At 45.5% G+C, this 27,544-nt stretch overlaps 1 protein-coding gene across 14 annotated transcripts in view; it reads left to right on the forward strand.

Moving 5' to 3' along the window:
* The first annotated feature begins 295 nt into the window (after positions 1-295).
* Positions 296-27,544, forward strand: part of TMEM248 (transmembrane protein 248) — a 38,429-nt gene continuing 11,180 nt past the window's right edge. For 2 of the 14 annotated variants that reach the window (XM_078354092.1, XM_078354119.1), the window contains exons 1-4: positions 357-610; positions 20,697-20,804; positions 22,538-22,714; positions 25,570-25,855. In XM_078354092.1, the coding sequence (XP_078210218.1) occupies positions 22,556-22,714; positions 25,570-25,855 (445 nt within the window). In that variant the 5' untranslated portion in view covers positions 357-610; positions 20,697-20,804; positions 22,538-22,555. Of the gene's footprint in view, positions 331-356; positions 611-1,017; positions 1,255-20,028; positions 20,146-20,696; positions 20,805-22,537; positions 22,715-25,569; positions 25,856-27,544 lie in introns of those variants that run through there. The other 12 variants (XM_078354100.1, XM_078354131.1, XM_078354083.1 and 9 more) reach the window with 7 other exon arrangements.

The raw sequence follows: 27,544 nt of genomic DNA on the forward strand, positions 1-27,544 counted from the left end.
AACGTGTGCACACTCCCTACACATCCGCCCTGCACACACACACCCGTCACACACGCGCGCACCGACACACACACAGGCACCGCACACACCTTTGTACACGACGCACACTGACCACGAGCCGCACATACGCACCACGCACACACGCACGCGCACAGCACCAAACCCGCACGCAGACCCACAAACCTCCATCACGCACTCCACGCACGTCCGCCACGCACGCCACCCGGCCCGGAAGCGCGTTTCCGCCGCCTGCTTCTGACGAAGCTTGTCCTGGCCGCGCCGCCGTCGGACGCCCGGGGTCGGAGGTCACAGCCGCGTTAGAGGTGGCGTGTGCGTGTGCGTGTGTGTGTGTGTGTGTGTGTTTTTTTTTTCACCCGGAAACCGCGGCTGCCGGCGCCAGAGCTGAGGCGGCGGCTGGAGCCCCGTTGGCGTCTGGTACTCGCTTCGGCCCCGCGGAGCCGGACACTGCCCCCAGCGAGGCGGGGAGGATGGTGCCGAGCGGCCCCGGGCCCGCAGCGCGCTGCCAGGAGTGAGCCCAGCGCGTCCGCGGGCGTCCGCCGAGCAGCTGGCCCGGCCGGGCCCGGGGCGCGCCGCTGCCCGCCGGGGCGGGGTGAGCCGGGTCTGGCGGGCGGGCGGGCGGGCGGGCGGGCTGGGGTCGGGTCTGTCCGGGATGCTCGCGGGGCCGGGAGCGGGGGGGGCGTGCTGGCCGGGAGTGGTTCCTCCGCCGGCTTCTTTCCCGGTTTCTCGGGGTGCAGCCCCTTCCCCAGCTGCTGGCGGGGGTCGCCCAGGATCGGCCGACCTCGGCCTGGTCCGTCTACACCGCTGTTGGCCCGCCCGCGTCCCCGGAGCCAGGGTTCCCCGCCGGCCTTGGAGACGGCTGGAATTACCGCGTCTGGAGCCGAGGCCTGGATAATTGGGATTTGGCACCGGGAACCTTTCGGTCGTTGGCCATTTTCCGCCTTTGGGGAGTGTTTGCGTTTCTCCTCCGTTTGCCGGTGGGACCCATCGCGCAAAGGTGGGAGGGAGAGACGTACGCGCAGAAAGTTAAATGGCCTGGCGGTGCTCCGCGTGTGAAGCTTGGTAAATAGCCAGAATGAGGCGCGTTCTTTGTTCGTGTTTTATGTCAAATACGGAGCGATCGCAAGGTGATTGAGAGGCATGTGGTTTCGGTTCCCTGGACGGCACCGTCAGGAATAAAACCAGGCCCGTTGTGCAGTTTTGAGTCGTCCCAACGCTGTGCCCATTGGACAGCTGGTGAGGAGGCCTTTGTGGACGAATCTGCTGTCTGAGTTTATAGTTCTCAGCCGGCAGATTACAGCTGTCACTGGCTGATGAGTGCTGAGCTGCTCTGAAGCCTGCTTTGTAAGGATTGTGGCTTCCCCCTGAACTGCTCCTTTCCTGCCTCAAAGGTGCGCCGCTATGGGAGGGAGTGGGAGGAGGAACTCCGAGGCTGCTGCTGAATGTGGGATCCCGTGGTTTGTCTCCATAGCACCGTCAGCTTAGGGTCAGCTTGGGGGTCTGGGCATGTGTATCTCATTTGTAGATGAATGTTTCGCCAGCGCTTGACCGATCTTGGTGTCCACCTACTTCCTCTTTTCGTCTAGGAATTCTGATGGGAAATAGACCCGTTGCGCACCTGTGGTATACTTAGGTGTGCATTTACTCTCTAGGACTCAGAGTTTCAACTTGCAGTGAAGATGCTGGGGGGATTCCTGTGGCCTGATTGAGGTGGACTGGAATCACCAAACACTGGTTGACTGGCACCGACTCCATTTAGACTCTAGCTGCGGCTGTAGAGCTAATTGCAAATATGTATATATTATTTTAAAAAAAAAGTATGTATAATGTATTATATATATATTTGAGGTGGAGTCTCACTCTTGTCTCCCAGGCTGGAATGCAGTGGCGGGATCTCTGCTCACTGCAACCTCCACCTCCCGGGTTCAAGCGATTCTCCTGCCTCAGCCCCCCTCGTAGGGATTACAGGTGTGAGTCACCACGCCCAGCCAATTTTTTTATTTTCAGTAGAAATGGGGTTTCACCATGTTGGCCAGGCTGGTCTCAAACTCCTGACCTCAGGTGATTCATCCACCTCGGCCTCCCAAAGTGCTGGGATTACAGGCATGAACCACTGTGCTCAGCCTAAGTGCAAATATATTAATAGTTTCTGCCTGCAAGGAACATGCTTGGAGGAAGCAATAGGCTGGAAGATGTGGCAGGACAGAATTGCCACAGTGGCATACCAACTGTTAGGAATTTTGTTATGGTTACTATTAAACATTTTCTTTCTTTTTTTATTTTTATATTTTTTTGGAGAAGGAGTCTTGCTCTGTCCCCAAGCTGGAGTGCAGTGGCTCAATTTTGGCTCACTGCAACCTCTGCATCTCAGGTTTAAGTAATTACCCCGCCTCAGCCTCCCCAGTAGCTGGGATTACAGGCACCCGCCATCACACCCGGCTACTTTTTTCTGTTTTTGGTAGAGATGGGGTTTCATTATGTTGGCCAGGTTGGTCTCAAATTCAGGTGATCTGTCCGCCTTGGCCTCCCAAAGTGCTGGGTTTTTCGGTGTGAGCCACTTCACTCGGCCTGAAACTCATAAAGGAAATGACCTTTGAGGTGGATCTAGAAAGATTGGGAGGATTTGGGCTACTCAGAATTAGCTGGAAAGTGAAAAAACTAGGGCCAGTTGGTGGACAAACACCGAGGCTAGGTAGCTGCGCCATAGGTGCCTAGAAGTACTGGCAGAAGCAGCTGGGGAGGGTTAAATAAGCTATCCAATCTACCCTCTGGTAGATTTTTGTTTTGTTTTTGTTTTTGTTTTGAGATGGAGTCTTGCTCTGTCGCTCAGACTGGAGTCCAGTGGCACCATCAGCAGCCTCTACATCCTGGGTTCAAGCAGTTCCTTGGCCTCCTGAGTAGCTGGGACTACAGGTGCATGCCCGGGTAATTATGCCTGGGTAATTTTTGTATTTTTATTGAAGACGGGGCTTTACCGTGTTGGCCAGGCTGGTCTCAAACTCTTGGCATCAAGTGATCCACCCACCTTCGCCTCCCAAAGTGCTGGGATTATAGGCGTGAGCCACTAGGCCCAGCCTTTGATTTCTAAAGAATTGTTTTCATTTAATGGATTTGTCTTGTTCTGTAGAAAGCCGGTGGCATGAAACAGTGCCTAACTTATTTTATTAGGGACAGTGAAGAAGATGCTGATTGTCATCCCTGTCTGGTATCGACAATCAGGAAATTACATTTGAGGTCTGCGAGTTGTCTCAGTGCCTGTCATCAGTTTACAGGAGCACAGCTCCAGTCTGCTTTCTGCAGCTCCAGCTCCAGCTCCAGCCAAAGGATGAATGACAAGCCCTTCTGTCCTCTCCAGAGGCTTCTAATGACATCGGGTCCATGTCACGGAGACTGTGTGTTTCCCTTGCCCAGTACTGAAGAACCTTTGAAGCCATTCAAAATTACATTGCATGTAATTGCTCTATATTTTATGACTAATCTGAGGTCCTCACTGGCCTCAGCCTTAGCCTTTATTTTATTTTATTTATTGTTTTTTGGAGATGGAGTCTTCTCTGTCACCTGGGCTGTGTAGTACAGTGGCAGAATCTCATTTCACTGCTGCCTCCCCTCCCAGGTTCAAGTGTTTCTCCTGCCTCAGCCTCTTGAGGTGCTGGGATAACAAGCACCCACCACCATGCACAGCTAATATTTGAATTTTTAGTAGAGACGAGAGTTTCACCATTTTGGCCAGACTGGTCTTGAACTCCTGACCTTAGGTGATCCACCCACCTTGACCTCCCAAAGTGCTGGGATTACAGGCATGAGCCACCATACCAGGCCTTATTTTTTAATTAAAAAAAATTATTACAAGACAGAGTCCTGCTCTGTTGTCCTGGCTGGAGTGCAGTGGGTGATTACAGCTCACTGCACCTTCGACCTCCTGGGCTCAAGTTATACTCCTGCCTCAGTCTCCTGAGTAGCTGGGAGCACACGTGCACCACCACACCTGACATTTAGATTTTTTTGTTGCTCAGGCTTCTCTTGAACTCCTGGGCTCAAGTGATCCTCCTGTCTCGGCCTCTCGGAGTGCTGGGATTAAAGATGTGAGCCATCAAAAAATAACTGTATTAACTATATTCACCACACTGTGCAATATAATGCAAACAAGAAAAAATACGTTCCTTTTGTCTGACAGACTTTGTACCCTTTGACCGTCGTCTCCCTGTGCCCTGCTCCCCGCTTCTGTAACCATGGTTCTGCTCTCTGCTGCGAACAGTTCCACTGTCTTTTAGATTCCGCATGTAAGTGGAATCCTATATTGTGCTTCTGTGCCTGGCTTATTTCTCTAGTATAACGTTCATCACTTCTGTCCATGCTGTTGCAAATGACAGAATTTTTCTGGTTTAAGGCTGAATAGTATTCTATTGCGCATATTTCCCACATTCTGTTGATCTCTTCACGTGTTAATGGACACTTAGCTTGATTCTATAACTTGGGTATTGTGAATAGTGCTGCAGTGAGCTACAGACCTCTCTTTGACAATCTGATTTCAGTTTTTGGGGGTAAATATCCAGTAGTGGGATTGCTGGATCATAAAGTAATTCTAGTTTCCAAGAACTAAAACTAGATCTCAAAGCAAAGGAAAATTAATGAAACATTCTAAGCTTCAAAAAAGTTGGTGTCTTAAGTGTGCCTTTGTTAAAGTCAGTGACTAAAATACACTTTCTATGTCTATGGCATGTGAGATTGTTTTCTTCTCCCTCCAGTTTGGTATTTGACTTGAAACCGACTTATCAACCTTGCCATTGTGATTGATGACATGGCTTTTGTGCAGATGAATTAAGTCAGAATCCATTTCTGACATTTATTTGCAGTGTGACCTAGTACAAATTAGTTTACCTCATTTGATTATGTTTTCTCATCTGCGAAATGGAAATAGCAGTATCTACCTTGCAGTATTGCAAGGATTAAAAACTTTGATGCTATGTGAGGCACTTGGCACGGTGCCTGCGAATGGCATGTTCTAAGTGGTAACTGTTAAGAATGCTCTCTTCTCTCTCCTTTGTCCTCCTCATTTGGTTTTTGCCTCTATCTAGTGAAAGGGGTTTTGCTTACATCACTATTGATGTCTTGATTGCAAAACTATACGGATGCTTTTCTGCCTTTATCCCATTTGATGGGATTGACTTTTTTTCCTTTCCTTTTTAATTTTTTATTTTTATTATTGCTATATTTTGAGATGGAGTTTCGTTCTTGTTGCCTAGGCTGGAGTGCAATGGTGTGATCTCAGCTCACCACAACCTCCGCCTTCCGGGTTCAAGTGATTCTCCTGCCTCAGCCTCCTGTGTAGCTGGGATTACAGACATGTGCCACCATGCCCAGCTAATTTTGTATTTTTAGTAGAGATGTGGTTTCTCCATGTTGGTCAGGCTGGTTTTGAACTCTTGACCTCAGATGATTCCCCTGCCTTACCTCCTACTAAAAGTGCTGGGATTACAGGCTTGAGCCACCACACCTGGCCTATTTTTATTTTCTGAGATAGAGTTTTGCTCTGTCTCCCAGGCTGGAGTGCTGTGATGTACTCACAGCTCACTGCAGCCTCAACCGCCTGGGTTCAGGTGATTGCTCCACCTCAGCCTTCCAAGTAGCTGGAACTGTAGGTATGTACCACCACACCCAGCTAAATTTTGTATTCTTTATAGAGACAGGGTCTTGTGTTGCCCAGGCTGGTCTCAAACTCCTGGGCTCAAGCGATTGGCTGATCTCAGCCGCTCAAAGTGCTGGGATTACAGGCATGAGTCACTGTGCCCTGCCAGATTGACTCAATTATTCAAACCTATACCATTTATTGGACCGCAGTAGAACTTAGTGGTTAATGCATGAGCTCTGGAGGCCAGCTGGTTTTGAATCCAGGTTCACTTCCCTTGTGATCATGGGCATATTAGCGGACTTCTATATGCCTTAATTTCCCCATCTGTAAAATAGAGATATGGCAAGGATCATACATAATAGGTACAAGACTCTTAAAGCTGTGCCTTTCTCAAAAAATAGGCAGTGGTGGTAGACATTATTATTGTTAAGCACCTTGCTGGTGTCCGGCACTGTTGAAGGTAGGAGGAGTGCAGAAGCAACATCATGGAAATAAGACAATGGTTGTTATTTTTTGTTTGTTTGTTTTGAGGCAGAGGCTTGTTCTGTCACCAGGGGCCAGGCTGAACTGCAGTGGCGTGATCTCGGCTCAGTGCAATCTCCGCCTCCCCTGGTTCAAGCAATTCTCCTGCCTCAGCCTCCTGAGTCGCTGGGACTACAGGTGCATGCCACCATGCCCAGCTAATTTTCGTATTTTTTAGTAGAGATGGGGTTTTACCATGTTGGCCAGGATGGTCTCAATCTCTTGACCTTGTGATCCACCTGCCTCAGCCTCCCAAAGTGTTGGGATTACAGGCGTGAGCCACCGCGCCTGGCCTTTTGTTTTTTTTTTTAAGACGGAGTCTTGTTCTGTCGCCCAGGCTGGAGTGCAGTGGCGCCTCCGGGGTTCAAACTTGAACTGCCTCCGGGGTTCAAACAGTTTTCCTGTCTCAGCCTCTGGAGTAGCTGGGATCGTAGACACGCGCCACCAGGCCCAGCTAACTTTTGTATTTTTATTAGAGACGGGAATTCACTACTTTGGCCAGGCTGCTCTCAAACTCCTAGCCTCAGGTGATCCGCCTGCCTCGGCCTCCAAAAGTGCTGGGATTACAGGTGTGAGCACCCAGCCCAGACAACAATTCAGTTTGGCTGAGGAAGGCAGTGTCAGTGGGGATGGAGTGAGAGCTGCTTTTGAGAGACACTTAAAACATGGAAACGATAGGACTTGGTAACTGGTTGTAGGAGAGCGAGAGTGTCAAGGATGATTGGCGGGAGCTGGGCACAGTGGCTCACATCTGTAATCCCAGCATTTGGGGGGCTGACGTGGGAGAATTGCTTGAGCCCAGGAGTTCGAGACCAGCCTGGGCTGGTTTGAGACCAAAATCTCATCTCTACAAAAAATTAAAAAAATTAGCTGGGAGTGGTGGCATGTACTTATAGTCCCAGCTACTTGGAAGGTGAAGTGGGAGGACCACTTCCACTTCCAGCTGGGTGCTGGAGCTTGCACAGGGCTACTTTGATACCAGCAAGTGTCTTTAGCTCTATGTATTGGATAATCTGGATCGAGTTGATGACTTGTTTATCAGGCTAAGGGTCTGTAACCCCCAGCCTTGAAGCTCTTTGTGGGTCTCAGACATCACAGGATATTTGAGAAATGCTACTTTCTGCTTTGTGAAGGTGAGTTTCTGTCATTCTCTCTTAGCACGAGTCTGATGTATTTCCTTTAGAGAGCGGGGTTGCTTCTCCCATCCTCCCTTCCTCACCTTTCCGAAACTTCCCATTTAACCTAAGGTAGAAAATCTCGTTTAAGATGAGTGGTGGGCCTGGCATGGTGGCTCACGCCTGGAATCTCAACACTTTGGGAGGGCAAGGCAGGTAGATCACTTGAAGTCAGGAGTTTGAGACCAGCCTGGCCAACATGGTGAAACCCCGTCTCTACTAAAAATACCAAGATTAGCCGGGTGTGGTGGCAGACGCTTGTAGTCTCAGGTATTCAGGAGGCTGAGGCATAAGAATTGCTTGAATCTAGGAGGTAGAGGTTGCAGTGAACTGAGATCGAGCCACTGCACACCAGCCAGGATGGTGGTTTGAGACAACATCTCAAAAAAAAAAAAAGATGAACGATGGTTTTGTTCTTCACGCGAAGTGACTTTTGTGATCACTAGACTACCGTCTGAGTTCACAGGTAGTTTAGTGCACCTGTGCACTTAAAAACAAGTTTGGTAAAATAATGAAACTATTTAGAAAATATTATCTGGTAGTATAGAATCCCTCTCTAAACCAGAGATTCTAGTGTAAAACAACAGTAAATCTGGTTTATAATAAAGCTAGTGTAAAACTTGGACAGGTAGCCATGTGGCATACATGCGTGGACTTTGGAGAGAGGAAGAAACTGTGAAGGGCTTCCTGTGTCTGGCATAGTGAGTGTAATTTACTTCCTTTCTGATGAAATGTTATTATCAAGTTGCAAAATTACTCTTTTTTTTTTTTCCACCATGTTGCTTGCCAGGCTGGATCGCAGTGGCATGATCATAACTCTCTATAGCTTTGACCTCTTGGGCTGAGGCAGTCTTCCCACCTCAGACTCCCAAGTAGCTGGGCCATTGGTGTGCACCACCATGCCTAGCTAATTTATTAAAAAATTATTTTTTAGGGCCGGGCGCGGTGGCTGAAGCCTGTAATCCCAACACTTTGGGAGGCCGAGGTGGGTGGATCACGAGGTCAAGAGATCAAGACTATCCTGGTCAATATGGTGAAACCCTGCCTCTACTAAAAATACAAAAAATTAGCTGGGCATGGTGGCACATGCCTGTAATCCCAGCTACTCAGGAGGCTGAGGCAGGAGAATTGCCTGAACCCAGGAGGCGGAGGTTGTGATGAGCCAAGATCACACCATTGCACTCCAGCCTGGGCAACAAGAGCGAAACTCCGTCTCAAAAAAAAAAAAAAATATTTTTTGTAGAGACAAGGGCTGGTTGTGTTGGCCAGGCTGGTCTTGAACTCTTGGCCTTAGGCGGTCCTTCTACCTCAGCCTCCCAAAGTGCTGGGATTACAGGTGTGAGTTACTGTGCCCAGCCAGAAGGCCTTCCTCCGTTACTATCTCCTTTCCTCCCCTTATATTAGGTTGGTACAAAAGTAATTGCGGTTTTCAACGTTATGTGTTGGTGAAAACTGTGATTCCTTTTGCACCAACCCAGTTAACTGTGTTTTTGTTAACTCATTTAATAAAAAGTCAGCATCCACTCCCCCACCCCGTCCCTTTGACCTGAACCAGTGGTATTTTGAAAGTTTATAACACAGCCTTCTCCTACTACCTTTAAGGAACTTATGTTCTTGCAATCTGTGAGTTGCTTGAGATATCATTAGGGTAAACTTGGTATTGCCTTTTGCTTACCTAAAGCGCCATTTGATGTTTACTTGTTGCCTCAGTTTCCCCATCCCTGTTATTATCACCTGAGAACTTATTATTTGTTTATTTTTTTGGAAACAGAGCCTCACTCTGTTGCCCAGGCTGGAGTGCAGTGGCAAAATCTTGGCTCACTGCAACCTCTGCCTCCTAGGTTCAAGTGATTCTCCTGCCTCAGACTCCCGATTAGCTGGGATTACAGGAATGTACCAGCTCGCCTGGCTAATTTTTATATTTTTAGTAGAGATGGTGTTTCGCTGTGTTGGTTGCGCTGGTCTTGAACTCCTGACCTCAGGTGATCTGCCCGCCTCAGCTTCTCAAAGTGCTGGGATTACAGGCATGAGTCACCATGGCTGGCTGAGGACTTTTTATTTTCTTTTTGTGAGACGGAGTCTCTGTCGCCAGGCTGGAGTGCAGTGGCACAGTCTCGGCTCACTCCAACCTCTGCCTCCAGGGTTCAAGCTATTCTCCTACCTCAGCCTACCAAGTAGCTGGGACTACAGGTGCATGCCACCACACCCAGCTAATTTTTGTATTTTTAGTAGAGATGGGGTTTCACTATGTTGGTCAGGCTGGTCTCGATCTCTTGACCTCATGATCCTCCCACCTCAGGCTCCCAAAGTGCTGGGATTACAGCCATGAGCCACTGTGCACAGCTGAGAACTTTTTAAAGAACAGATGGAAACAGAGATCTGTCCTTTTGTTCTTAAGACTTGTTCAGCTCTCAGCAAAGCTGGCTGATAACTTCTTCTTTCTTGAATTTCTTCTCTCCCGCCTTGCCAGATACCTCCCCATCCTGGGCACGCTTTCACCTCATGGCCACCCCTAACTCCCCACCCCATGTCATCCACTGGCCTGTCATCCTCTACCCTAAAGGAGGAGCCCGTGCTTCTCTGGAGAACACCAGGCAGCGCCTGCCCCAGGACCACACAGTGCCCAGTTATCTGGAGAAGCCACCTCTAAATGTTCTTTCTCATTTGCTCTTTGGTTTCTCACAGAGCCCTCTTATACAGATCCCTGCAAATTAACGATTACCTTTCTTAGCTCCAGAATAGATCAGAGGACAGTCCTGTTTTCTATTTTCTTTTCTCTAGGTTAAGAAGTTACTCTTAAATTCCTGTTTTTTTTTCTACTCATTGCTTTGATTACTGAAGAAAATGAATGGAATTAAAATTTAATGAAGTTTTATTCTAACCACTAGACTGTCAGGATCAATTGAGGATTATTTGTGTTTTTAAGTTTTACTATTCAAAATTATTAGAGCTAAGCATGGTGGCTCACGCCTGTAATCCCAGCACTTTGGGAGGCTGAGGTGAGTGGATCACTTGAGGTCAGGAGTTTAAGACCAGCCTGGCATGGCAAAACCCCACCTCAACTAAAAATTACAAAAAATTAGCCAGGTGTGGTGGCGTACACCTGTAATCCCAGCTAATTGGGACATGTAGGCAGCAGAATCACTTGAACCTGGGAGGTGTACGTTGCAGTAAGCTGAGATCGTGCCACTGAACTCCAGCCTGGGCAACAAAGTGAGACCCTATCTCAAAAAAGAAAATTATTATTATTAGTGCTAGGCACAGTGAGCCATACCTGTAATCCCAGCACCTTAGGAGGCTGAAGCTGGAGAATTGCTTGAGCCCAGGAGTTCGAGCCCAGCCTGGGCAACATAGTGAGACCTCAACTCTACTGGAAAAAAAAAAAAATTAGCCAAGTTTGGTGGCTGTGCCTGTGGTCCCAGCTACTTGGTGGGCTGAAGTGGGAGGATCACTTGATCCTGGGAAGTCAAGGCTGCAGTGAGGTATGATCAAGTCACTGCACTCCAGCCTGGGCAACAGAGCAAGACCCTGTCTCAAAAAAATAATTATTCGAAAGGCAATACATATTCATGATCAGAAAAAAAAGACCCAGAAATTGGTAGTTTGACCAGCTAGAGAGCTAGAGATCATCACTGTGCACCTTTGAAGGCGTGCTCTTTTTCCCATGTGGGTGCCTGTGTGTGCATACACAAGCACTTAATCTGAAGTTGTCTGACTGTGTGTGGCTTTGTTTGTTTGTTAATTGGTGTCTGACCGTTGTCCACGCTGGAGTGCAGTGGCGCTATCTCAGCTCACTGCAACCTCTGTCTCCTGGCTTCAAGCGATTCTTCTGCCTCAGCTTCCCGAGTAGCTGGGATTACAGGCATGCATCACCATGCCTGGCTAATTTTTGTATTTTTAGTAAAGATGGTGTTTCACCATATTGGCCAGGCTGGTCTTGAACTCCTGACAAGTGATCCACCACCTGCCTCGGCCTCCCAGACTGCTGAGGTTACAGGCGTGAGCCACTGTGCCCAGTTTATTTTTAAATTTTACTCTATTTTAGATTCAGGAGTTACACATGCATGTTTGTTACATGTACATACTGCGTATTGGTGGGGTTGGACTTCTAGTGTACCCATTACCCAAATAGTGAACATTGTGCCTGATGAGTGATGTTTCAGCTCCCACCTTAGTCTTGGAGTCACTAGTGTTTACGGTTTCCATCGTACCCATGTATACCCATTATTTAGCTCTCACTTATAAGTAAGAACATGGGTATTAGATTTTGTTTCTCGCTTCACTGAGGGTAATGGCATCTAACTCTATCCATGTTGCTGCAGGCAACATGACTTTATTCTTTTTTTTTTTTTTTTTTTGAGATGGAGTCTCTGTCACCCAGGCTGGAGTGCAGTGGCCAGTGGCGCAATCTTGGCTCAATGCAACCTCCGCTTTCCAGGTTCAAGTGATTCTTCTGTCTCAGCTTCCCGAGTAGCTGGGTTTACAAGTGCACACCACCATGCCTGGCTAATTTTTTGTATTTTTAGTAGACACAGGGCTTCACTGTGTTTCCTAGGCTGGTCTCGAACTCCTGAGCTCAGGCAATCCACCTGCCTTGGCCTCCCAAAGTGTTAGGATTACAGGTATGAACCACCGTGCCCGATCAACTTTATTCTTTTTTATGGCCACTGTATGTGATATTTTAGATCCTGTGGGTATTGTTTTTTATTTTATTTATTTTTTTGAGACAGAGAGTCTCTCTATCACCCAGGGTGGAGTGTAGTGGCACAATCTCAGCTCACTGCAGCCTCTGCCTCCCAGGTTCAAACAGTATGTATGTGCCTCAGCCTCCCAAGTAGCTGGGACTGTAGGCACGTGCACCACACCCAGCTAATTTTTTGTATTTTTAGTAGAGGTAAAGTTTCACCGTGTTGGGCAGGCTGGTCTCGAACTGCTGACCTCAGGTGATCTGCCCACCTCGGCTTCCCCAAGTGCTGGGATTATAGGTGCGAGCCACTGTGCCCAGCTTCCCCTTTTTTGGGGGGTTGGGGACACGATCTCAGTCTGTTACCCAGGCTAAATTGCAGTGGTGTAATCATAGCTCACTGCAGCCTCAAACTCCCGGGTTCAAGCCATCCTCCTGCCTCAGCCCCAAAGTAGCTGGAACTACAGGTGTGTGGCACCACGTCCAGATCTTGTGTTTTTTTTTGTTTTGTTTTGTTTTTGAGATGGAGTCTTGCTCTTGTTGCCCAGGCTGGAGTGCAATGGCGGGATCTCAGCTCACCGTAATCTCTGCCTCCTGGGTTCAAGTGATTCTCCTGCCTCAGCCTCCTGAGTAGCTGGGATTACAGGTGCCCGCCACTACGCCTGGCTAATGTTTTGTATTTTTAGTAGAGGCGGAGTTTTGCTATGTTGGTCAGGCTAGTCTTGAACTCCAGACCCCAGGTGATCCACCTGCCTTGGCCTCTTAAAGTGCTTGGATTACAGGTGTGAGCCACTGCGCCCGGCTGCAGGTCTTGTGTTTTTAACGGGTGTGATGCTGGGGAGAAATCCTACTTTTATTCAGTTGTTCCTTGCTGTTACTGGATATGTGGTTTTCCCTTTTATTTTATTTTATTTTTTTTAACAGTTGCGAATACTCCAAAAATAACTCTCAGTAGTTAAATCTTCGGAGCAATGGGTGTTTCCTTAGGTTTAGTTCTGAGAAGTAGAATGTTGGACATAAAATATGCCAGATTGTATCACTATTGGTACGTATGGCCAAGTTGGTCTCCAGGAAGTTTATAACACAGCCCTTTCTCGCCCCTTTTTAAGGAACTTGTGGTTGCTAGAGATAGCTTTGGGATAATCTTGGTATTGCCTTTTGCTTACTTAAAGTGCCATCTGATGTTTAGGGTCTTGGTTGAGTTAGTCTCGGAGATAAAAGGCACTGTGCTGATAGATTTTAATCACATCCTCTCACGTGCTTGTGAAATTGCCTTTTGGCTGTGTTTTGTGTACCTTAAATCCCTGGACTTTTCAGAGGCAGCTTCCCAGTGATGGTCATTTGTTTCTTTATCTTGGTCAACACCAGGATGCCCTAATTGGAGTTGGAATGAATTTAGGGGGAGGGGTCAGATAATGTGCTTTCTTTTATCTCCTTTTCTTTTCCCTAAACAGAACTTAATTTATTCATTAATTAAGACTAACATTTGCCACTGATTCGCTTACAGAAACTTTGCTGTGACTCTTTGCAGAGGGAATACATTTATTTAGTCTTCATTAATTTCCTATTTAAAAATGCTTGTGAATGGTAGAAAGAAATTTTAAGTTTGTAAAATGTTTGGAATCTTAATAGTTTTATTCAAACATTCTTTTACTTTTTTTTTTGTTGAGATGGAGTCTCTCTTGTTGCACAGGCTGGAGTGCAAATGCAATAGCATGATATCGGCTCAGTGCAACCTCTGCCTCCCAGGTTCAAGCAATTCTCCTGCCTCAACCTCCTGAGTAGCTAGGATTAGAGGCACACACCACCATGGCCAGCAAATTTTTGTATTTTTAGTAGGGATGGATTTCACCATGTTGGTCAGGCTGGTCTTGAACTCCTGACCTCAGGTGATCCACCTGCTTTGGCTTCCTGAAGTGCTGGGATTACAGGCGTGAGCCGTTGAGCCCAGCCCATTCTTCTGCTTTCTTAATGACTATAATTACTCTGTACTGGATGTTTCTCATATTAAATTGGCTTATGTTGGCAATATTTGACATTTTGTGGGTGTATATGTTAATGTAACTGTTTAAATTCTTGTGATGTGGTTTTATTGACTGTTTTCCTTGAAGCGAATGAATTCTAATTCAGATTTTTCTATTATTTTTCTGAATGTTTTGTAATTGTAGTTCCAGATAGAAAATGAGTCTTACGACCGGGCACAGTGGCTCACACCTGTAATCCCAGCACTTTGGGAGGCCGAGGCGGGTGGATCACAAGGTTAAGAGATCGAGACCATCCTGGCCAACATGGTGAAACCCCATCTCTACTAAAAATACAAAAATTAGCTGGGTGTGGTGGCATGCGCCTGTAGTCCCAGCTACTCGGGAGGCTGAGACAGAATTGCTTGAACCCGGGAGGCGGAGGTTGCAGTGAGCTGAGATTGTGCCACTGCACTCCAGCCTGGTGCCTGGTGACAAAGCGAGACTCTGTCTCAAAAAAAAAAAAAAAAAAAAGAAAGTGAGCCTTACCCATTTTTGTATCAGATTAAAGTTTTGGGCTGGGTGCAGTGGTTCACACCTCTAATTCTAATTCCAACACTTTGGGAGGCCTAGGCGGGTGGATCACTTAGGACAGGAGTTTGAGACCAGCCTAGTCAACCCTGTCTCTACTAAAAAAAAAAAAAAATTAGCCAGGCATGGTAGCATGTGCCTGTAATTCTAGCTACTCAGGAGGCTGAGGCAGGAGAATCGCTTAACCCAGGAGGCGGAGGTTGCAGTGAGCAGAGATTGCGCCACTGTACTCCAGCACAGGCAACAGAGTAAGACTCTGTGTCCAAAGAAAAGATTAAGGTTTTGTTCTTGCTTAATAAATAGAACTCTAATTTACTGTTGATGTTTTTATTTATGAAATAATTTTTTTTTTTTTGAGACATGAGTCTTACTCTGTTGCCCAGGCTGGAGTACAGTGGCATAATCTCGGCTCACTGCAAACTTCGCTTCCCAGGTTCAAGTGATTCTCCTGCCTCAGCCTCCGGAGCATCTGGACTACACATGCTACCATGCCCAGCTAATTTTTTGTAATTTTAGTAGAGACAAGGTTTCACCGTATTGGATGGGATGATCTCGATTTCCCAACCTGGTGATCCGCCTGCCTAGGCCTCCCAGAGTGCTGGGATTACCGGTGTGAGCCACCATGCCCGGCTGAATCCTATTAATCTTAACCTAACAAGTGTTGTTTCTAGATTGTTATTGTTGTTATTATTTTTGAGATGGAGTGTTGCTCTGTCACCCAGGCTGGAGTGCAGTGGTGCGATCTCCAGTCACTGCATCCTCTGCCTCCTTGGTTCCAGACTTTCACTTGCCTCAACCTCCAAAGTAGCTGGGATTACAGGTGCACGCTACCATATCTGACTGACTTTTGTATTTTTAGTAGAGATGGGGTTTCACCATGTTGGCCATGCTGGCCTCGAACTAGTGATCTCAGGTGATCCACCTACCTTGGCCTCCCAAAGTGCTGGGATTACAGATGTGAGCCGCCTACCTGCCTGGCTCCATTTTCTTTAAATCATCACTAGATTATTTACAGTACCTAATACAATGCAAGTATTATGTAAATAGTTTTTATACTTTTTTTTTTTTGCGACAGAGTCTCACTCTGTTGTCCAGACTGGAGTGGGAATGCAGTGGCGCAGTTTTAGCTCACTGCAACCTCCACCTCCTGGGTTCAAGCGATTCTCCTGCCTCAGCCTCCCGAGTAGCTGGGACTACACATGGCGCGTGTCATCACACCCGGCTAATTTTTGTATTTTTAGTAGAGATGGGGTTTCGCTGTGTTGGCCAGGCTAGTCTCGAACTCCTGACCTTGTGATCTGCCCACCTTGGCCTCCCAAAGTGCTGGAATTACAGGTGTGAGCCACTGTGCCCAGTGTATTGTATTATTATTTTTTAATGTGTATTTTTTATTGTTTTTAAATGTATTTTAAATGTTTTTTGCTTGCTTGTTTTTTGAGACAGTGTTTTGCTTTTGTCACCCACGTACCACCATGCTCAGCTAATTTTTGTGTTTTGAGTAGAGACAGGGTTTCATCATGTTGGTCAGGCTGGTATCAAACTTCAGACCTCCAGTGATCCTCCCACCTGGGCCTCCCAAAGTGCTGGGATTACAGGCATGAGCGACTGTGCTCAGCCTTACTTTATTTTTTGAATATTTTTAGTCTGCAGTTGGTTGAATCTGTGGATGTGGATCCCGCATAGATGGGGAGGGCTGATGTACAGTCACGGAGAAGAGAGTATGATAGTGGTTTATACTTTTCTTATCTCACTTATGAATAGATGTAAAAATTCATAATACAGTTTAGCATATGTGTACCAGCAGTGTAGTCTTTTAAAAATTGTGATTAAACTTTTCCAAGGAGCGCAAATATGAGTTAACATGAAAAAAATCAACATGGTTTATGTTAACAGATTAAAGGAGAAAAACTGATTGGTTAGAGGTTGCAGGTGAAGCATTCATTAAACTGTAACACTTATAATGAAAATCTCTTTGCAGACTTGAAATAGAAGTGTGCTGCTTTTTTTTTTTGAGGCAGAGTCTCACTCTGTCACCAGGCTGGAATGCAATGGCATCACCTTGGCTCACTGCAACCTCCGCTTCCCAGTTTCAACGGATTCTCGTGCCTCATCCTCCCCAGTAACTGGGATTACAGACGTACACCATCATGCCCGGCTAATTTCTGTTTTTTTTTTTTTAGTAGAGATGGGGTTCCACCATGTTTACCAGGCTGGTCTTGAACTCCTGGCCTCAAGTGATCCACCTGCCTCGGCCTCCCAAAGTGCTGGGATTATAGGCATGAGCACACGTACCTGGCTTCTGGATTTCTTTTTTAGATTGCTCTCTGTTGGCACATAGAAATGCTACTGATATTTGTGGTTGATTTTGTATCCTGCAACTGTACTGAATTTGTCCATCAGTTCTACTAGTTTTTTGATTGAGTATTTAGGTTTTTCCAAATATAAGATCATACCATCTGCAAAGAAGGGAAGTTTATCTTCTTCCTTTCCAGTTTGGATTTTCTGTATTTCTTGTCTGATTGCTGTAGTTAGGACTTCCAGTACTATGTCGAATAACAGTGAGGACAGTGGGCATCCTTGTTGTGTTCCAGATCTTAGAGGAAAGGCTTTCAGTTTTTCCCCATTCAGTGTGATACTAGTTGTGGGCCTGTTGGATATAGCTTTTATTGTGTGAGCTATGTTCCTTCTAAGCCCAGTTTTTTGAGGGTTTGTATCATGAAGGTAAGTTTAATTTTATCAGATGCTTTTTTGGCATCAGTTGAAATGCTCGTATGGTTTTTGTCCTTTATTCCGCTGATATGCTAGATCACTTTGATTTGTTTGCATATGTTGAACCATCCTTGCTTCCCAGGGATAAATCCACCTGGTCGTGACGAATGATCTTTTTAATGTTTTGTTGAATTTGGTTTTCCTTTGTTGAGGAGATTTGCAGCAGTCTTCATCAGGGATATTGCTCTGTCATTTTCTGTTTTTTGGTGTATATTTGGTTTTGGTATCAGGGTAATATTGGCCTCCTAGAATGAGTTTGGAAGTACTCCCTCTTTCTCTGTTTTTTGAGATAGTTTTAGTAGGATTGGTATTACTTCTTCTTTTAGTGTTTGGTAGAACTCAGCAGTGAAACCATCAGGTCTTGGTAGGTGGTATGTGTGTAGGAATTCATCCATGTCTTGTAGGCTTTCCACTTGGTATACAGTTGCTCACAGTAGCCTGAATGATCCTTTGAATTCCTGTGATGTTGGTTTAATGTCTCCCTTTTCATGTTTGATACTGTTTATTTGGATCTTGTCTTACTTTTTTCTGAGTTAGTCTGGTTCAGAACAGCAGCTCTTTGTTTCATTGATCTTCTGTATATTTTTTTGTTTCAAATTTATTTCTGCTCTAATCTTTATTATTCTTCTAATTTTGTGTTGTTAGGTTGCTTATTTGATGTTCTTCTACTTTTTTTAACGTAGGTGCTTATAGCTATAAACTTTCCTTTAGTACTGTTTCACTGGATCCCATGGGTTTTGCTGTTTTCATTTTCATTTGTTTTCAAGACGCTTTAGGTTTTCTGCTGTTGACAATGTGCATTTTGATCAAGACACTTTTTAATTTCCTTCTTAATTTCTTCATTGACCCACACTGACCATCCAGGAGCATCTTGTTTGTATAGTTTCCAGAATTCCTCTTGTAATTGATTTCTGGTTTTATTCCATTGTGGTCAAATCACATACTTGATACAATTTCTTTCTTTCTTTTTTTTTTTTTTTGGGAGAGGAGAGATACAATTTCATATTTTTTGAATGTTTTAAGACTTATTTTGTGGCCTAATATACAGTCTATTTTGGGGAATGATCCCTGTGATCTAATTAGGTCCATTTGGTCTGTAGTGCAGATGAAGTCATTTCTTTGTTGGTTTTCTGTCTGGGTGATCTGTCCAGTGCTGAAAGTGGAGTCTCCAGCTGTGATTGCACTGGGGTCTGTCTTTCCCTTTAGTTCCCATATTTGCTTTATGTATCTTTATTTTCATTTGATGTGTGTCTTCGTAGGTGAGGTGTGTTTCTTGTAGATCGTTTGGTCTGGTTTTTTCATTCAGCCACTCTGTCTTTTGATTGGAGAGTTTAGTCCATTTACATTCAGTGTTGTTACTCATAAGTAAGGATTTGCTCCTGCCATTTTGTTACTTGTTTTTTGGTTGTTTTGGGGTCTTTTCTTCCCTCCCTCCCTCCTTCCCTCTTTCCCTCCTTCCCTCCTTCCTTCCGTCCATCCGTCCATCCATCTTTTAGTGAAGGTGATTTTTTTCTGATGGTATGTTTTAATTTCTTTTTATTTTTTGATTATCTGTTGTATGTTGGGCTTGCTTTATGGGGCAATGAAAACATTTGAAAATTGGAGATTGTCGTTCAATTCGGTTGAATATACCAAAAATCACTGAATTGTGTACTTTAAATGGGTGAATTGTATGGTATGTGAATTATTTCTTAATAATACCATTAAAAATACCAAAACCTTTCATATGGCAAAAGATACCATAAACCATATTAGAGAAAATCCAGACTTGGATTAATTACGTGTAACATATTAAACTGTTAAAGGCTTTGTCAGAATGTTCCCAGAAAAGATAGATAAATAAATAAATAATGAAATAAAAGTGTTAAAGGCTTAGTGCCCGAAACACAAAAGGAATTTCTAAATATCAATAAGAAATAGACTAACACTGTATTAGTAAATTACTAGAGGATTCAGGCAGTTCATTTAAGAATGGGCCTAAATGGCTGATTAAAAAAGTGAAAACATGCTGTTTCAGGGAGATACAATTTAAAACAGTAGAGATATAATTTCACATCTGTCTTTTTGGATCAAATTAATATGCCTTAGGAGATGAAGTGTTGGCACAAAGCTCACGAAGTGGAGCAGGCTCCTTCGTTGCTGGGGAAGTGTAAACTGGTTGGTCTCCTCGGAGAGTGGTCTGACCCTATCAAGTTGACAACGGGCCCTACTCTGTGACCTTGTACTAGAGCCACTCTTGTACCTGTTGCAGTGTGCTTTGTGGGTGAAACAGTAACAGGAACCCAGCTGGGCCCCTCAGACTGGGATAGCTCAACCACAGAACAATTGCATATACACAGCAGTGAGATTCAGCAAAGCAGATCAGCAGAGATCAACACAGATGTCAGAAAAACAGAGTGTTGAGTCAAATGGCATGGAAAATGATGCAGACAGATACCATCTCTCCCAAATGTTTAGATGCGTAACAGTCATCCTATTGGTTTGTGTATACTCTTAGTACACAAAATGTGCATGGATTGTGGTACTTGCCAACATAAGAACTGAGTTTGCTTCTGGGGAGCGGGGAGGGGATGCTACTTTCCATCTCAAGTTTCTCTAGTGAGGACACATATACACAGCCTGGCGTGCTGCAGGTGGTTGATACTAGTTCTACCCTTTTTTTCTTTCTTTTGAGACTAGGTCTTACTCTGTCATCCAGGCTAAAGTGCAGTGGGATGACCATGACTCATTGCAGCTTTGACCTCCTGGGGGCAAGTGATCCTCCTGCCTCAGCCTCCTGAGTAGGTGGGATGACAGGTATGCACCCTATGCCCAGCTGTGATTTTTAAATTTTTCATAGAGAGGCTGTCACTATTGCCCAGGCTGGTCTTGAACTCCTGGGCTCAAGCAATCCTCCCAGCTCGCTGTGCCTCCCTCAGTGCTGGGATTATAGGCATGAGCCACCGCACCTGGCTGTTGCTGTTGGTTTTTCGGACTGTTGATGCATCTTTTTGTCTCTAAAATTTAAACGCTGATACAAATGTTTTTTCAAAATTGCTTTTTGCTAATGTTGTTACAGACTTCTCATAGTTGTAAGTGCTCATGTGTGCCAGCTGCTGTTCTAGGGGCCAGGGGCCAGGGCTGCGGCTGTGAATAAGATGAGCAAAATCTCCGCTCTCATGGGGCTCACAAATTTGGGGTAACAGACAATAAACAAGCAGAAAAATAACTGTGCTCTTGATTGACACTAAGCAATATGAAGGAAACAAAGCGGGCTGAAAGTGATCGGGGAAGGTGTGCCCTGAGGAGCTGGCTATTCAGCAGAGGCTTGCTTTTTTTTTTTTTTTTTTTTTTTTTAATTGAGACAGAGTCTTACTCTGTCACTCAGGCTGGAGTGCAGTGGTGCGATCTTGGTTGGCTCCTTCCGGTTTCAAGCGATTCTCCTGCCTCAGTCTCTCAAGTAGCTGGGAATACAGGTGTGTACCATGACACCCGGCTAATTTTTGTATTTTTAGTAGAGATGGGGTTTTGCCATGTTGGCCAGGCTGGTCTCGAACTCATAACCTCAAGTGATCCATCTGCCTCAGCCTCCCAAAGTGCTGGGATTACAAGCGTAAGCCACCATGCCCAAACGCAGACTTGAGTTTTAAGAAGAGAAAGCATGCAGAAATGTTTGGGAAAAGCATCCAGACAGGTGAAAAAGTCTTCAGCTAGATCATGGTAAAAAATGGCCAGAAGCATTAAATACTTAAGAATAATCTTAATAAAAGAAGTGCAACCTTAACACTGTGAAAACAGAAAACATTGTTAAAATAAAGAACCTAAATAAATGGAAAGGCATCGCAGGCTGTCGGACTAGCAAAAGAACATTATTGAGAGAGCAGTACTCCCCAAAGCGCTCTGCAGATTGGGTGCAATTCCAGTCAGTGTCCCAGCTGCTTTCCTCACAGAATTGACCAGACCATCCTGAAGAATAGGCCAGTGTGGCCAGAGCCCAGGAGGGAGGAGGAGGAGTAAATACAGTCAGGGAGACTGGCAGGGTTTCTGAGTCCCGAAACCCTGTGGGCCATGACAGGGAGCTATCACCAACCTCCTCTAGGTCTAGCCTTAGGAGGCTTTGAAGTAGGGCTGGGATGGCCATTAGCCCTATGGCAGGGAACAGGACAGAATGTTGAATCCAATTCAGCTTTTCAGTGGCAGGAAATGAGAGCATCCTCAGTGTCTTTCTGTATGTGTTGTATTTGTGTCATATTACTGACCCACCTAAACCTTTTCTTAAGTGATATGGAAGTAACACAATTTATCATAGAATATTTGGAAGATTGAGGCTGGATATGGTGAGTTACACCTGTAATCCCAAAACTTTTATGGAGGCTGAGGCAGGAGGATTGCTTAAGGCCAGGAGTTTAAGACCAGCCTGGGCAACATAGCAAGACCCCCCCCCCCCCGCCATCTCTTAATAAATTAGCAGGGCATAGTGGTATGCACCTTTAATCCTAGCTACTCGGGAGGTTGAAGTGGGAGAATCACTTTAGCTTAGGGGTTCAGAGCTGCAGTGAGCTATGATCATATCACTGTACTCCAGCCTGGGTGACAGAGTGAGAAATCCTGGTTTGGTTTTGTTTGCTTATTTTTGAGATGGAGTCTCGCTCTGTCGCCCAGGCTGGAGTGCAGTGGCGTGATCTCAGCTCACTGCAACCTCTGCCTCCCAGGTTTGAGCGATTCTTCTGCCTCAGCCTCCCGATAGCTGGGAATTACAGGTCTGCACCACCACACCTGTCTAACTTTTGTGTTTTTAGTAGAGATACGGATTCACCTTGTTGGTCAGGCTGGTCTTGAATCCCTGACCTTGTGATCCGCCCACCTCAGCCTCCCAAAGTGCTGGGATTACAGGCGTGAGCCACTGCACCCTGCCCAAAAACCCTGTTTTAAAAACAAACAAACAAAAATACCCACAAACCATATTTAGAAGATACAAACTGAAAGAGAATATGTGTCTTTCAGGATCCTACCACTTTGAGGTAATGGCAGTTCACTTTTAGTGTTTTTTCCTTCTCGTCTTTTCAATGAGGTTATAATAAAATATTTCTAAAATTCAGTAATGAGTGCCCCACCCAGCTCACCCCTCAATGCCAGGAAAAGAAACAAAAGAATCATAGCTTTCCTTTTGGCAAGTCAGTCAATGAGGTTTCTGATGAATTTCTTTCAGGTGGAGCTGATCAGAATAATGTTTAGCATCAACCCCCTGGAGAACCTGAAGGTATACATCAGCAGTCGGCCTCCCCTGGTGGTCTTCATGATCAGCGTGAGCGCCATGGCCATAGCTTTCCTGACCCTGGGCTATTTCTTCAAAATCAAGGAGATTAAATCACCAGAAATGGCGGAGGTACAGTATGTTCTGACTTTTCCTGGGCTGGCTGGTCCTTGTGGAGTAGGGCAACACCCTGTGGCTTGCCATATAGCTTTCTTGGGTTTTGGCCTTTCTCTCCTAGTGAGAAAGGTCAGTATTTATTCAGAATTTTCTGTTTTCCATCTCCTCAGGACTCACTTTGTTAGGAAATACCTCGTTAAGTATTGTTCGATTTAAATAATTCTGCTGGTTTCCTGTAGACTATTTCAGCAGTGAAACAGATGGATTTTGGAGAGTACGTTTGTAAAATGATCCGTGTCAAAAAGCTAGAGAACTCACTTCTTTGATATTCCATCTCAAATGGGTTCATTGCTGTTTTAGCAAACTGAATATTTCGTATTTTGAAGCCACATATCATCATGGAGTTTTATCAGCTGTACTGATGGTTTTTTTCATGAGATAAGAAGGAATCCTAAAGAAATTCAAAAACAAGATCTGATTTCCAGATATATTTGTGTGTTGTTGTTTCTTTTTGAGACAGAGTCTTGCTCTGTCACCCAGTCTGGAGTGCAGTGGTGTAATCTCAGCTCACTGTAACCTCTACGTCCTGGGTTCAAGCGATTCTCCTGCCTCAGCCTCCCAAGTAGCGGGATTATAGGCATTTGCCACCACACCCAGCTAATTTTTGTCTTTTTAGTAGAGGCAGGGTTTTGCTATGTTGGCCAGGCTGGTCTCGAACGCCTCACCTCAGGTGATCTGCCTGCCTTGGCCTCCCAAAGTGCGGGGATTGCAGGTGTGAGCCACCGCTCCTGGCCTAATTCCTGTCTTTTAATAGATTCCTCGGGGGCCTTCTCTTGCTCTTTTTTCTTGCAGAGTTTGTTGGTGGGTGGAGGTGGGGTGGGACTGGTAGTGTGTGGTTGCCCCATTGAGTTTGCCTTACCAGGAGAGAAGAGGGCTGTTCCGTGTACCTGAGATTGTAGCTTTCTCTTGTGTCCCAGGGCATTGTGCGTCTTAAGGGATCTTGGCAGGAGACAGCCTGTACATGTGAACTCTTTCTAGCACAGTTCATGTAACAAGTTTTAACTATTTCTGCCAGAGAGTTTCTTAGTAAGAGACATACTGGCTGGCTTAATTCTCCCTCTTTTCTGATCCTACCTGAATCTTTAAACTGCCTCCACATTCTATTCAGAACCAAAGCTCTGCTGTTTCTTTCCCACAGAGGTTGAGTCCATGTTGAGCGCTTGGCCAAGGCCAATGGTTACGATGCAGCCTGGATAATTAGCCCTTAATAATCCAAATGAGGCCTGGCATTGGCTTTAGCTGGCTATTCAACGTGGACGCCAGCTCTGTAGGAGCTCATTGCTGAGATGCTGCAGAGCTTTGGTTATGATTAATTTTGTGATTTTTATTTTCATATGAGGATCCTAGGTTGTGGGAAAGCCAGTGGTGTATGGGAAACATTTGGGGCTGTGAATCGGAACTTAATGCTGATTCTACCTTGAACTAGAATTGGAGAGTCCCTAATTTGCCCTGGGCCTCAGTTTCTTCATGTCTTGGACTATGAAGGACTGAGAATAGAATGTTCATTTTCAACCCTAATGTACTAGAATGGCCAGCTGAGTTTGTAGATGTTAGGGAAAATGTAATTTGATAGATTCAGTTGCAGTCTTACTAAATGTCACATACAGTTAAACTGATGGTGTAAACTGCCTCCAGATCAGTTTAACTGTATGTGACTTACTGGGCTGGTTAGGGGTTGCTCAAATGACTTTTTTTTTTTTTTTTTTGAGATAGAGGATCATTCTGACACCCAGGCTGAGGCCAGAGTGCAATAGTGCGATCTCGGCTCACTGCAGCCTCCACCTCCCTTCCAATGATTCTCGTGCTCAGCCTCCCAAGCAGCTGGGATTACAGGCATGTGCCACCACACCTAATTTTTTTTTTTTTTTTTGAGACAGAGTCTTTCTCTGTCACCCAGGCTGGATTGCAATGGCATAATCTCAGCTCACTGCAACCTCCACCTCCTAGATTCAAGCAATTCTCCTGGCTCAGCCTCCTGAGTAGCTGGGATTATAGGCATGTGCCACCATGCCCTGCTACTTTTTGTATTTTTAGTAGAGACAGGGGTTTCAACATTTTGGCCAGGCTGGTCTTAAACTCCTGACCTCATGATCCACCTACCTTGGCCTCCCAAAATGCTGGCTGGGATTACAAGTGTGAGCCATTGCGCCTGGCCTAATATTTGTATTTTTAGTAGAGATGGGTTTTCACCACATTGCTCAGGCTGGTCTCAAACTCCTGATTTCAAATGATCTGCCTGCCTTAGCCTCCCGAAGTGCTGGGATTTTAGGCACCACACCTGTCCCCTTTCTTTTTGAAATTGTTGTTGCTTTAAGCTGTCATCAAAATCCATAAGAAGAAGGGAAATGTCCCAAATGAGTATTGGTATTCACTGCTGTTTTATGTTCTGGAGAAGGAGAGAGAGCAAGGTGTATGGAATTCAGCTTTTGGGAAATTATTTAAGGTGACCTTATTTAAAAAAAAAAGAATTGTAATTGCAAAATGAATTTGGATTAATGCTTCTATTCAAGCTTTCTTTTCAAGTTTGGTTCTCAGGCTAGATCATTTTCTCTATGTGTAATATATGGAATTTTTAAGAAAACATTTTCTTGAATGAATTGGTTTGATTTCACAGTTGACTATCTTGTGCCAATGCAGAGTTCATATTTTAGGTTATGAATATACAGGTGATTGGGAAAGCCACAGCCTGTGCAGAGGGTGGTGTCATGATATTAAATGACGGGTTCTGAATTGCAGTTGGCTTATCTCACCTGTGCAGTGGGAGACAGGCGCTGCTCATGCTCGTTTCTCTTTATTTCACTTTCCCAAAGGATTGGAATACTTTTCTGCTACGGTTCAATGATTTGGACTTGTGTGTATCAGAGAATGAAACGCTAAAGCATCTCACAAACGACTCCACAACTCCGGAAAGCACCATGACCAGCGGGCAGGCCCGAGCTTCCACCCAGTCGCCCCAGGCCCTGGAGGACTCAGGCCCGGTGAACATCTCAGTCGCAATCACCCTCACCTTGGACCCACTGAAACCCTTCGGAGGGTATTCCCGGAACGTCACCCATCTGTACTCAACAATCTTAGGGCATCAGATTGGACTTTCAGGTATGCGGTAGCCCCTCTCCATTTAGACTCCTCAGGCAACCACTGTGACCAAGACGGGGTGCACCGTGTATGCTTTTACTATGTTGTACTGTATTGTCGTCTTGCACATGTGCCTTTTTGGGTTGGGTTTTGACTATGCGAACCATTTCTACTACATCTTTCCATGGTGAAGCACTTGGCCTGAAGTACTGTCTCCAAAGCCTGTAGGAACAAGAAACCGTGAACACACTGTAAGGCCTCATATTTACAAAGTTGTAACTTTTAGTCAGGCTTATCCTGTTGGAGTTTTCATTGCTTACTTCACATCTTCTATTGCTACTAGTTTACAGATGTTTTCAGTGGCCATTGTTAGTCCAGCATTGTGCTAAACTGTTGGGAAGAACTAGAAAATGACCAAGATGGCTGGGTGCAGTGGCTCATGCATGTAATACCAGCAGTTTGGGAGGCTGAGGTGGGTGGATTGCCTGAGCTCAGGAGTTCAAGACTAGCTTGGGCAAAATGGTGAAATTCTATCGCTACAGAAATACAAAAAAATTAGCCATAGTGGTGCGTACTTGTAGTCCCAGCTACTCAGGAGGCTGAGGAGTGAGAATTGTTTGAATCCGAGAGGTGGAGGTTGCAGTGAGCTGCGATCGTGCCACTGCACTCCAGCCTGGGTGACAGAGCGAGACTCTGTCTCAAGAAAAAAGAAAAGAACATGCCTAAGATGGGCCTGGTGTGGTGGCTCACACCTGTAATCCCAGCACTTTGGGAGGCCAAGGCTGGTGGATCACTTGAGGTCAGGAGTTTGAGACCAGTCTGGCCAACATGGTGAAATCCCATCTCTACTAAAAATACAAAAACATTAGCTGGACATGGTGGCGGGCACCTGTGATCCCAGCAACTCGGGAGGCTGAGGCAGGAGAATCGCTTGAATCCTGGAGATGGAGCCTGCAGTGAGCCAAGATTACGGCACTGCACTCCAGTCTGGGCAACAAAGTGAGACTTTGCTTAAAAAAAAAAAGGCCGAAGATTTGGTCTCTTCCCTTTGGAATTTTGGGGTTATGGAAGAGACAGAGATAAAAAAGAGTTGATGTTTATCAAGCACTTATAATAGTTCCTGCCACAAAGGAGATGCTACATAAGTGCTTGATAAGGGATGTGAAAAATACACACTTACAAAACGTGGAGCATTGCCCTTTGACCAGTACTAAACCCATGATAGACTGTAAGTGACTCAGCAGAAGGGCTAGGAGTGCAAGCTGGAATAACCAGGAGAGGCTTCATACAGGAGGCCTGGGCCTTAGAAAAATAACCTTTGGTTCTTTGGTTACCAGAAGGCTTTTTAAAAAATTCTTTGGCTGGGTGCAGTGGCTCACACCTGTAATCTCAGCACACCAGGCTGAGGCAGGAGCATCGAATGAGCTCAGGTGTTGAAAACCAGCCTGGGGCTATAACAAACACCTGTCTTTATGAAAAATTAGGAAAATTAGCCAGGCATTGTGGCATGCACCTGTAGTCCCAGATACTTGCAAGGCTTAGGTGAGAGGATTGCTAGAACCTGGGAGGTCGAGGCTACAGTGAGCTAAGATTGTACCACTGCCTTCCAGCCTGGGCAATAGAGTGAGATCCTGTCTCAGAAAAAAAGCAAGAAACACATAAAAAGTTCTTGACGGAATTTAAGTGCCCACCAGCCTCCTATTGGCTGTT

The sequence above is a fragment of the Callithrix jacchus genome, chromosome 2 (genome assembly GCF_049354715.1).
Source record: "Callithrix jacchus isolate 240 chromosome 2, calJac240_pri, whole genome shotgun sequence".
In the NCBI taxonomy this organism is placed as follows: Eukaryota; Metazoa; Chordata; class Mammalia; order Primates; family Cebidae; genus Callithrix; species Callithrix jacchus.